The sequence below is a fragment of the Gossypium hirsutum genome, chromosome A12, assembly GCF_007990345.1.
Source record: "Gossypium hirsutum isolate 1008001.06 chromosome A12, Gossypium_hirsutum_v2.1, whole genome shotgun sequence".
In the NCBI taxonomy this organism is placed as follows: Eukaryota; Viridiplantae; Streptophyta; class Magnoliopsida; order Malvales; family Malvaceae; genus Gossypium; species Gossypium hirsutum.
Genome location: NC_053435.1, coordinates 108,350,883 through 108,363,431, shown reverse-complemented (window position 1 = coordinate 108,363,431; position 12,549 = coordinate 108,350,883). Strand labels below are relative to the sequence as shown.

Below are 12,549 nucleotides of genomic sequence, written 5' to 3'. Positions count from 1 at the left end.
TTTTTTAGATGTAATGATGTGTCTGATGTTTTTTTTTTTTAAATTTTCGAGTTTAAATACTTATTATGAATTTTGAAATGTATATTTTTATACCTTTGAAGTATATAATTGTATTGAACCTTAACTAGCATATACACAATAAATGCATGAATATGGTGTAGCCTATCATAGGAGTACATGCATTGTAGCATAATTACTGTATATTTTGCTTGGAATCATGTAGTATATTACCAATAATGAATGTGTTGAATGCTACAGATTATACGTTTAACCATTCCAAGCAACCATAATTTGATCCTCAAGTAACTGCAATAATTAAAGAAACCACCTCAAAAGAAAAAATAATAATAATAGTGCAATTTAAAAGGAACTAAGATATTGTTCTTGAATGGCCTTATGCCTATGGAGGTACTCAAATCATGTCAGCCATGTAAGCGAAAATTTTAATGAAATATTTTTAAACTCAAAAAATTTATTAAAAAAAACTAATTCTTAAAGGTAAATTCAAAATAACATAATTTCAAATATAAGAAAAATGTAAGGTTTAGGAAAAGCCAAATTTAACAATCTCATTTACCTCATACATGCTTACAGGAAAATAAACTGAAGTTTACACTGTTACGGTGTTCATAATTATCCCTTTTCTGTAGACACCCTTTGCAAAGGGAAATATGAAGGTGAGGGGACTTTCTTAAATCTTGAGACATTATCGTTGTGTTGTATGTCATCAACAGTACTGTCTCTTTAGCTGCAATTTGTTTTCCTCCATTTTCATCACTGCGTGAAGTTGAATAAAAACCCGAAAAAATAAAAAAATAGAGTTAAAAAAAGACTCGGAAAACAAGCAAGCATAAACAAAAATGGCAAATGATTTAGAGAAATATTTAAGATGCATGCATGCAATGAAGCAGGGAGCTCCCTTCAGTCCAATGGGTGGGCAAAGGATGGGGAAGGAGTTGCTCCCACACCATGCATCTGGCTCTGCTTAACATTAGACGATGGAGGTAAAGGTTTAAGCATAGCCGGAATGCATGAGATGGCAGCTCTATCCCCTTCTCTGCCCCCTGTATTGGACCAAAAGGAGCTCCGCTTCCTTTTATTCAACAAGAAGAAAAAGGGATGTGTAATTCCCTCCCTTGTTTCTTCCTTTATATACTAACACAAACTCTATCCACTCCCCCCCCCCCAAAAAAAAAAAAAAAAACTCTCCTACCAATAAAGTTTGGCACAATCCAGCCGAGTTGGAACCTAGATGAGAGTCAAGCTCTTTTTTGTATACCTTTTTGTCTTCATTCGAGGATTCAAATTTTTATTAAAAATATAGTTTAAGAATAAGATATGAGATCTACATATTATATTAACAAGTCTTGAATCATTGATTCATTCCATAACAACAACCCAGCAATTTTATTAGTTGGTAGAATACTTCAAACCACAAGGTTCATCAACTATGAATATATAAGTACTTGAAATACGTGTTCATCTGGTTATTTTATGATTTCTATGTTTCATTTCTCTTGGATTCTTCTATTTTTCTTTCAGACTAGAAATGGTCAATAATAATAATAATAATAATCTTCAAATATCATTTATTTAAAGTTGATGAATCTCAACGGGCTAATATCGTCTCTAATTCAAGTTTTATCTCTTAACTTTATATAGAATACCAGGTACAGATACTTCTATTTTCTTGAAAATTGTTAAGTTATCACGTGCAATTCATTATGACGAGAAATTTTTACTCCGTTGAACTTACTTAACTTTTTACAAAATCAAGAAATAAAACCCCATTCCATTAACTTTTAAGGGGAAAACATTTCAAATAATTCATCAGGAAAAAGTCCACCTCTTGACATAAAGAAAAATACCAACTACTTAAATATAATAATATATGAAAATTTTTATAAACACGACAAAAATATAGAGACAATGGGTCAAACAATAAAGGGTAGTCTACGCATAGCAATGTAGCATGTGTTGTCGGATTGAGATTTGATGGAATCTTTGTAAAGATTTGGCCGTACCATTTTATTCTCACCAGATTCACATTTGGCACTGTCCCTTTTTTTAATTATTTCCTGATTTCGTGCAAGAAGACAAATAAGACAGTAGAATTATTATATAAAAGGCGTAAACTAAAATAGCTTTCCCAGATACACACACCACACTGACCTATCTACACCCCTTTTAAACCCCAACCGTTGGATTCCCTCGGCGTAGATTAAAGGGACGGTCTTGATCTTATGGTGGAAATATATGCACTTCATCCTTGCCAATGTGATGTTTTCTAGTGAATACTCTTATGTTTATTTCAAATTAGTTTAAATTTGGTTTAATATATAGATTCACTTCTATTTTTTTTGTCATATTGATCTTTAAGGTTAGCATTTGTTAAATAAATTGGTCCCGATACTAACATAATTTATTTTTCTAAAAATTTATTGATGTAGACAAGTATGAGACTGACACGTGGAGAAAGAAGGGGACGACACATGTATTCATTTTTAACCGTTCTTAATTTTTTTTAAAAATCACCTTGAAAATTTGTTTAAAAAAATATATAAATTTTAAAACTTCAAATATATATATATTGAAAATAAAAAAAAGAATATAGATAAATTTAAAATAAAAACAATAAATTTCGTTAAAATTTCAAAGAAATAAAAAAATGGAATATATTTAAAAAATCAAAAAATAAATAAATTTGGTTAAGTTTTTGGTAAATTACAAGAAATTGTAAAAATATAAAATTAAAAAAATATTTTAAACATTAAAGAATAAAAAAAGTTAGGGGCCAATTTAAAAAAGGTTACCAATTTTTAGGGACCAATATATATATTAAGCCTTTAAAATCCATATATTACTTGATTATCATATAATTAATAATATTATTCTAATTTGTGTCCATATTTTACTTATTTATAATATAAATTTTAAGGAAGAGATTGATTTGTATCGATATAAAATTAAAGTGGGTTTTATATTATTTTCTATATCTTTGTACGATTAATATGTTAAATTTTATGTAAGTTAAAAAAATTTAATTATTTGTTTTATATAAAAAGACTTTTAGTCATTCAATAAATATTAATAAATAGAATATTTTAGATAAATAAGATAAAGAGATCGAATCAATTCAAAAATTTACATGTATGAAAATTATAACAGCCAAATTTTTCAGTGGTGTCGAAAACAGTGATTTGAGATCATTAAATCCGACGAGTAAGTTTAGAAATTTTAACAAATAATAGTTATAGGCCAAGCGCGAACTTAAAAAAATTATTTTAAATTAGTGAATTTTTCGATTTAAAAAAATTAATCAGGTAAATTGGGTTGAAAACAAGGTATCGAGACCCCAGATTCATAAACCGAGTCATAAATATTTTTATAAATATTTATGGAGCGTTATTAAGTGAGTATTAAAGTTTTGTTAGAAAATTTTAACGTTTGGTTAGTCAATTAATTAAAAAGAACTAAATTGAAAATAGTGTGAAATTTATTAAATTGTGATTAAATAGTTTAAGTGATTAAAAAGGAGGGATTTAAAATGAATTGGACCCAAATTGTATGGGCTGGACGATTGGGCAAGAAAATCAGCAAAAAAGACAAAGAGAAACAAGGGCAAAATGGGAAATTTTGCAAATTAAACATATAAAACAAGATAAAATTAAAAAATCTAGAAATATCATCATATTTCTTCAGTAAAAACGCCATGGGAGGTCTGAAAGCTGATGGTTTTTCATACTTTGACATATGTGAGTTCAATTCTTGCCCTTTTCTTTGAGATTTTTATGTTTTTGTGACTTTTACAATTAGGTCCCAGTGTTTAATTCATTAGTTTTTGACTTTATGGACAAAATTAAAAGCTATAATTGATAAGTGTTGGCTGTTTATAATGAAATAAAATGAATTTTAAGCTTTGATTTTGTTGTTTGATGATTTTATCAAGTAAATTCAATAGAAATTGATTTTAGGACCTAATTGTGAAAAAGTTGTGAATTAAGGTTTAGTGTTAAAATTATAATTTTAAAAGGTTGTGTAATAGTTTAGAATGATGGAATAAAATGTTAATTGAGAAAAATTATCTTAATAGATGGGCTAATTGAGCAAGGACTGAATTGTATGACCTGTGAAATTTAGAGGAAAAATGGTAATAAACATCTTGAACTAAAACAGCTTTGGACAGCAGCAGTAGGTTAACTTTGAAAAATCACCATAAATTTTAAAAATTGAATTATAGGATGAATAATATATGAAATTAAAGCTTATTGAGTCTAGTTTCTTATAGAATAAACGGTGTAAGAAATTGAATTGTAAATTATGAGATATAATGAATTTTGTGAGACAAGGTCAGAATGAATTCGGGTTCCCCTGTTTTGATTTTAGAAAATCACCAAAAATTGGAGAAAATTAATTAGAGGCTAAAATTTATATGCTTAGAATCCTTAATGAGTCTATTTTCAATAGAAATCAACGAGAACATTATCCGAGTTCCGTACTGTGATATAATTAATTTTTAGTGAAGAGAGTTCAGAACTGTCAGATAGTGAAACGGGGGAAACTTAAATGAATAAAATGTACTAATTGGCTAAACTAAAAATTTTGAAAATTTTATGGTGGAATTATATGTGAGTCTAGTTTTAGGAAAAATTTACGGATCTTAATTTGGAGCTCTATAGCTCAAACTATAAATAATTGAGTGACTATGACTCGTGTGAACAGCTTGATATGAGCATTAATGAGTAAATTGTGAAATCGTACTTACAAGAATGTTATATACATTAAGGATGTGGAATGAAGAGGAGGAGGAGGGAAATAAATGATATATGTTTATAAGAAAACAGTATGAGAACGATACATATCATGACATGTATATATATGACTAGTTTCAATATGATGCTTGTTGGGTATGAAGTTGGATTGAAATGTCTAAGGCAAGTATTTTATTCTGCGCATCTGAAATGTGGTATTTTATAAAGATATGATCTAGCTTTAAATATGAATGCTTGATGATTAATCTGTAAATGTTCTGTATGTACTGGTAACTTGTAACACTTTGTAACCCTGTTTCGACGACGGATACGGGTTAGGGGTGTTACAATAATTATATTGATAAATTCAACGGTTAGATCGTTAAAATATTTACTATACAAAGAGATACAAAATGGTATAAAACTATTGTTGTAAATTGTGTTCTTATTTTATTTATTAATAGTATAATTTTGATTTAAATTTCCTAATTTTATATCCGTCCATAGGTTTTTTAATTTTTTTTAAATTTAAAATTAACAAATAATCTTATTTATATTTACCAACAAATTGATATAACTTAATCCAACCAACATACGTACTGTACCCTAAAGGAAATGAAAAAAAAGGCTGCAATTTCCGCATATCATTTTTTTCATTTTAGGTTTTTTTAGATTGGTATCTAAAGTTACATTTTATTATCGATTTGTCTTATTACCATTAAAATAAACTCATTAAAATGTAATCCAATTATAATATATCACGCGATACTTTAATCTAATTAAAAAATGTCACATGGCACATTCTAATTGGATCATATTTGAACTTTTTTTTTTTTACAATGAAAGAAGTTGAATTTCAAAACTCAACCAAGAAGCCAAAGTTCTATTACTTAGCACTTATCTAGCAACATAACATCCCGCACCATTGGGGCGAGTGAGCCAAAGCATAAAACCCTATTATGCAAACCCTAACTCATTTAGTCATAGCATTAGCAGTCATAATCACCTAGTTTCGATTAGTGCTTTTTTTTTTTTACGGTAGTGAAGTGAACTAATAACAAAATGTAACATGAGGTACTAATTTGAGCTAAAAAAGATTTAGATATCAAAATAAATTAAAAATAATAATAATATACTTTAAAGATAGAATGATGCTTTAAGCCTATATATTTTAAATACTATATAATAATTATCAAATGGTAGGTAGATTTTTTTCTAAAAATTTAGTAAAATAATAATATATTTATTAATATCATAAATGGATAACACCCATTCATAGGATATTCTTCTACCTAGATTTTTCGCAGTATTAGATAATGGTGCAGCTATTGCACCTGCCACAAACCCTTGGAGAATCACCCCAATACAGAGTTTTGGTCGGATTCTTTTTAAAACTTCCCATTAGACTAATACTAATATTTAATTAAATAGATTTAATTATTATTTGATTAAAATTAAAATTAAAATTTCAAATTTTAAAATAAGATACAAACATTAAAGTTGACATATTTAAAATTATAATGATTAAATTTAAACAAATTAAAATATAACAACTAAACACACAAGTTGGCTAGGTGTGTTTATGGTTCTTCAAATAGAGAGTTGGAGATGGAAATTCAGCATTTGGGAATAGAAATTAGACACAAGATGTTCAGCTTAATAAGGTAAAAGTCAAATAGACATCGAGTAAATTATATTTTATCGTTTTTGTTTAAAAAATAGATAAATTAGTATTTACAAGTTTAAGAAAAAAAATATTTGTTAAAAATTTTATCCAAATTTACTATTAAAAATCGGCGTGACTGATAGACTAATTAAATAGTTATATATAACGTCCTGTTCTGACATTCAATGACTGATTTATAATAGTAGAAATAAATGAAACTTTTACTGAAAGAACATATATAAACAAATTTATCTATTTTTTTAAGTACAAAAATAAAATACAATTCAATTTTTAATAAAAAACTTTTAGAATACTTCGAGTTAAAATGGGTAATAATTTGTGTTATATTATGCCGCGTAAGTTGGTAAATAAATTTGTCCGCAAAGTAATGGGCCAAACTACGAAGGCCATTTAATGAGAAAATATCATGTGGACATGTACAACACATTGTTAGCAGCTTACATAAACAGGCCCAAATTTCAATGAAGCAGGCTCCTACGAATTATTCAGCCTTGAAAGGACCGATTCTTTACAAAATTATTATCGTATACTTTTATTCTATTTTGTATGCAAGCCTCACTGCAAGGGGGGAAAAAAAAAATCGTCGGTCGTCGAATAATTCTCCGGCTTATCCATAAAAAAAAAAATCTCCGGCAGCATGACAAAAAAAGAATGCCGAATTATTCCGGAGGAAACGTCGAGCGCCACCGTTAAACGGAAGCATATTTACTTTGAAGAATTTCATTGTAACCGACAAACCAAGCGGCAAAAATTGGTGTCCTCTGAAACTAAAACTAAAACAAAAACCCTAACTCTAAACCCGGAACCGGTACGAAACCCGCCGGGTTGGAATCGTTTCCACGCCATTCGTCCTTGCTCATCTTCGTCGTCTCGGGTGCACAAACGGTGGCAGAAGAGAAACAATTTCAGAAGCTCGGAAGCTTCTCGCAACTGGGTCTTCTCTTCCTATGATTGTTCTGATTGCAAAGGTATAAAAATTTCATATAAATTTTATGGTAAGTGTATTTTGGTTAGTTAGAGCATTGGGCATTAGCATTCCGTACCATTTATTACTACTGCTCTATATTACCCTTTTCTAGAAAGTTAAGAATGTATTTGAATCTCAGTTATTCTGGGAAGATGAATTTTTCATCTAATTTTCAAATTGTTTTATCCTTGCCTAATCTTTGAACCATTGTTTTGCAGATAAAGTTGTCATTGTTTCATATAATATACTTGGTGTGGAAAATGCAGCAAAGCATCCCGATTTGTATCTTAATGTCCCGCGAAAGTTCTTAAAGTGGGATAGACGTAAAGACCTAATATGTAAGGAGGTCAATCATTACAATGCTGACATCCTGTGTTTTCAGGTGAGTTTATGATTCTTTTGATATAAGATTAAAATCAAATACATTCGCCTAGTCGAAGTCAGCGAGACTTGACAATTTATTTGTTGGTTATATTCTTATAGTCCATTCTTACTTCTGTAGGAGGTTGATCGTTTTAAGGATTTGGATGATCTTCTGCATGAAAATGGCTTTAAAGGTGTTTACAAGGTATACTAAATTTTTCTATGTGCTTTCCCCCAGTCCAGTAGCTATAACTTCTTCTACTAACACAATTGTAATTACAAATTACTCCAGGTTCGCACGGGTGATGCATGTGATGGTTGTGCTTTATTCTGGACTGAAAAAAAGTAATCTTATCAACCTCCTTTAATATAAGTTTGATTTGATATAATTTCTATTTTTGCCAAATGCAACATTTATTGCCTATAATTGTAAATGCCTAGATGCTTATTCTTCATATGTGTTGAAGATAAATATGAGCTATTATTATCGCAACTATTTTATTTGTCATGACAGTCTACTCTCACCTCATTTGCTTAATAAACATCTGGAGAGATGTCGCAAGCAGTTATATATGCTTATGGCTTTTGTTTACATAGAGTTGGCCCTTCCAAAGTTTGTTTCACTTCTTTTGAGCTTATATTTTATTAAAATCGTTTCATTTATCTTGTTGTCTTTTTCAGTGTTCATCTGTGCTATATCCAACTTGTAAAATGTTATATTCCGAATGCAGATTTACCCTATTGCATGAAGACAATATAGAGTTCCAGGATTTTGACCTTCGTAACAATGTTGCACAATTTTGTGTTTTGAAGGTATTTAGGGGCTGATGTATTGCTGCATGGCTCATCTCACCCTCTTGTTGTAGGTTTTAGTACATTGTCGTTTATCCAATCAGTTAAACCTTAATTGTTTTAATTCTATTAAGCTGGTTGATTTTCTTGAGCTTTTGCTAAATTATGTAATTTTCTGTTCCCCTCAAGGCATTTCCTCATTTTGATGATTTCTAAAAGATGTTTGGGAAATTTATCAATTGCGGAGATAGTTGGTTTTTCTAATTCTACCATCCATTTCCTGCTAAAGATATTAGGTCTTCTAACTTTTACAATTATCATGTCTTTATTTTTGGCTTAGTGATAAAATATGACCTCAAACTTTGATAAAAGTCTTAACCTAAGCATTTATTCTGTTACTTTTACCAATTGAACCCTTGACATAATCTGGTATTGTCCTCTCTCTCTCTTTCTATAATTATTACATATCCATTACTATTGTATATACTTATTTTAGCGGTAAATTTCTGTGGTTCCTTGCCTGGATGTTTAATAATTCTCATTATACAGATGAATCGACATCAATCGGAGTCTAGTTCACATGCAAAACCATCAAAGTAAGTTTAAACTTTTTTGCCACATCCTACTTTGTATAGATTGCAGTAGGAATTACTTGTGTTTGGTAACCTTTGGTCAGTTTTTTATTGATATACTTTTAATTTTTTAAATTAACTAACTTTAGCTTACTATTTTATCAAAATAAGATTAAAAAATGAATGTTGTTATCACTTAAATGAATTTGGGTTAAATAAAGAAAATGTAGTAATTGGTAACTTTTGGATCGAGGAGTATACCATAGAATCATCAAGGTTCGTAAGTTTGTTCCCCTTTATCCATGCCTCTTAGTGATGATTGATGGGATTTAGTTTGAACTTAAGACAAATTTTAGATAAAATATGGCTTTACTTGGACGGTAAAGTATTAAGAAAGTCACATATGTGTTTTATGGCTAAGAGGAAAATTTTCATTGATAATTAGTTGGGTGAATTTTTTTAATTTTTAAAAACCTTTTCTTGCAAACTGAATATACAGGAAAAGACAAATGCGAAGTCGAAGATTATTGGTTGGGAATATACATGTGCTGTTCAACCCAAACCGTGGAGACATAAAGCTGGGCCAGGTACTGACTACTGAGTGCTCAGCATGATGTTTGCTATTTTTCTACACCAAAAAATTAATGCCAGGTCCTCTTATGCTAAACGTTCTTGCCTGTGCCTTTTTCCTTTAAAAAAATTATGGAGGGTGGGGGAATCTTTCTAATTTAGGATCCATTGTCTTTTATTATTGAAGCTGTTGATGCTTAGAAATATGACATGCAATGGTTTAGGTCCGGCTGTTTCTTGAGAAGGCTTACAAGCTATCACAAGAATGGGGCAACATCCCCGTTATACTTGTAGGAGATTTTAACAGCATTCCTCAGGTGGGGTCATGCAATCTAACCACTACATGAATACATACGGATTCAGTATTCAATTAGTTATCTAGTTTCTGCTGGCCCATTTGTATCTTGAGCTTGTTTTCATCTTGTCTCCAGAGTGCTATGTATCAATTTCTGGCATCATCTGAGGTGAGTTTTGGTTCTTGTAGATTGTAGAGTTTGAAGTCCACATCCTTTAAGTATTCTTGTTTTTTTTTTTTTTTAACTGAGAGGTATTATTTTGATTGACAGGCTATATGCATCATTAATTGTAGTTTGATTTTCATTTTGTAGCTCAATATCCAACTCCATGATCGCCGACAGATTTCAGGGCAACTTGAACATTCATCGCAGAGAAGAAAAATTAGAGCTCAAAACAAGGATATAGACAGGTTTTATATATATATATATTAGATTTCTTTTAAAATTTTGAAGCATTTTTGAAAGGAGACTGAGAAACGAATCTGAAGTGGCTCACTTTCCTTGCACAGTTTTGAACTTATCAGCTTAATTATGAATTAAGTTGGATATTCACTGATGTTATTTTATATCCATTGATATATTGGAAAATGTGAAATTGTCGCAGTTGAGTTCATTGAAAGCAATTCAGTTTTGAATTGATAAGGTAGTTTAATAAAAATGATAAAAAGTTGTTTGCTGAGGTCAATTTCAGAATCCTATATTAAAAGACCTTCTGTACAAGTACTTCTTGTTATACACTAATGTGAGCGAGTGCATATGAGGTTAGTTTTTGTATGTATACTTTTTGGATGCAATAAATAACATAGCTTTCGTTTGTTTTATTTGCTTTTAACTGGATTTGGTATATCAGACACCATGTTTGGACGCCTTTCTCCAGGCAGTTAACATCTTCATGGAGTGATGAAGAATTAGTTCTTGCAACTGGCAATAAAGGTGTCACTCATCTGCAGCACAAATTAAACCTTTCCAGTGCTTATCTTGGGGCTCCTGTATGTTTTTTCAAGCTCCTTTGCTCTCTCATTATAATTTTGGACTTTGGAAATAAATGGCTAGGCCTTTCAAGAAAGCCATGATCGTCTTGTATGATTCGTAATTAATATTTTGAATCCAAACTTTCTTTTTGGTTCTTTTTGTCTAATAAATAGTGGTTTTTCTTTTTCTAGGGGAGCCATGGAACAAGAGATAGTCATGGAGAGCCCTCGGCAACATCGTACCACTCCAAGTTTATGGGAACTGTAGATTATATATGGTATAACGATTGCATTTTGAAAATGTCCACATATTTCAGGAACTTTCAGTTACCAACTTCAGTGTTTCGTTCAGGCATACAGGGGAACTTATTCCTGTGAAAGTTCTCGACACATTGCCTGTAGACGTATTGAGAAGGAATGCAAGCCTTCCTAGTGAGGTACCCCTTGTTCAATTTAGTGAGCTTGGTTGAGCATTACATAGCTGTACTAACATCCCATGTGGGGGATGTTAGTTATAAATCGATTAACAAAGTGTATAATGAGTCGAGTTCTTGGTATATTAATCGAGAATTTATGACTTTGCAGAGGTGGGGTAGCGACCATCTTGCTCTTGTATGTGAATTGGCCTTTGCTGATGATTGCAAGGAACCCTGATTGTTATGTTTTCTATGGAGTTATAAACATTATGGTTTTCTTGGGGATCTGAAAATTATGTAGAAATATCCTCTTTGACATGCATAGGGAGAAAAACGCAAAATCATTCAATTTTTCTCCGAAGAAAACTACTGATGTACCGGAGCCGGAGCCGGATTCTATATTTATATGGAAAACAAAGAAGTGCCATTATGAATTATGCAGGTGAGCCAAATAGATCATTTGTAGATAATGCAATTTTTTTATTTTTTTATTTCTAATTTTATCTGATTCGGTGTTTTAACTTTTAATCCTGATGTAAGTCGATATTAGATTGTTATTTAATGAGAATTGTGGAAATAGTTTTGTTCTATTGATTTGATTACAGTTTGTGGCTGTAAAACCAGTTTTCAGATTTTTTTTGCTAGTGATTAAGAATTTGATTTGATTTAAACTGACTGATTTATTATTTGATTTAGGGCTTTCGCCGGTGGATTGAGACATAGATTTGAGATTAAACCAATAAGGAAAAATATTAATTAAAATCATGATATTAACAAAAAAATAAATTGAAAAGCTAATGAGGTCTTGTACTGATAACGGAAGGTTAATTTTTTTTTCTTTTAGTATTTGAGTTGGAGTTTTACTAAGCATAATTTTTAGTTTCATCACGTATAATTGTGATGTGAATTATGTTGTCTTCTATGTATTGATTTTATTTTATTATGTATTTGTAAAAAAAAACAGTATTAATGCATGAATATATTATTAAACTATTAAGAAGTTATAAAACAATCATTAAATTAATGTTGTCTGGCTTTTTTCGTTCTACAGTTTAATTTTTTTTTACGAAACAATTAAATATTGTGAATTTGCATATCAAAATTTTTTAACAGTTTTTTTTTTAATCTCCAACACTGGCTGTTTGATCGAATTAAATTTAAGGT

The 12,549-nt window shown here is 30.1% G+C and overlaps 1 protein-coding gene across 4 annotated transcripts; it reads left to right on the top strand.

Annotated features, from left to right (window-relative positions):
- The first annotated feature begins 6,959 nt into the window (after nt 1-6,959).
- Nucleotides 6,960-11,975, top strand: LOC107931064 (carbon catabolite repressor protein 4 homolog 5). 4 transcript variants are annotated; one of them, XM_016862848.2, is made up of 15 exons: nt 6,960-7,406; nt 7,624-7,787; nt 7,908-7,973; nt 8,061-8,113; nt 8,283-8,381; nt 8,500-8,581; nt 9,110-9,156; nt 9,632-9,719; nt 9,927-10,019; nt 10,134-10,166; nt 10,311-10,408; nt 10,849-10,987; nt 11,162-11,247; nt 11,322-11,406; nt 11,555-11,975. In XM_016862848.2, the coding sequence occupies exons 1-15, from the start codon at nt 7,076-7,078 to the stop codon at nt 11,621-11,623; spliced, it is 1,533 nt and encodes a 510-aa protein (XP_016718337.1). In that variant the 5' UTR covers nt 6,960-7,075; the 3' UTR covers nt 11,624-11,975. The 4 variants fall into 4 exon arrangements, 3 of the variants coding, with proteins under 3 accessions (XP_016718337.1, XP_016718338.1, XP_016718339.1); XM_016862849.2 differs by lacking the exon at nt 8,283-8,381; XR_005906554.1 differs by lacking the exon at nt 11,555-11,975 and having other exon boundaries at nt 6,971-7,406; nt 10,849-11,078; nt 11,322-11,359.
- The last annotated feature ends 574 nt before the right edge of the window (nt 11,976-12,549 follow it).

What these genes read in the sequence shown, in the direction of transcription:
- LOC107931064 (XM_016862848.2), top strand. Translation starts at nt 7,076, where the DNA reads ATGACAAAAAAAGAATGCCGAATTATTCCGGAGGAAACGTCGAGCGCC. An exon ending in CACAATTTTGTGTTTTGAAG is followed by an intron (nt 8,582 to 9,109) that starts GTATTTAGGGGC and finishes CTCATTATACAG; the next exon opens with ATGAATCGACATCAATCGGA. An exon ending in GGAACTGTAGATTATATATG is followed by an intron (nt 11,248 to 11,321) that starts GTATAACGATTG and finishes TGTTTCGTTCAG; the next exon opens with GCATACAGGGGAACTTATTC.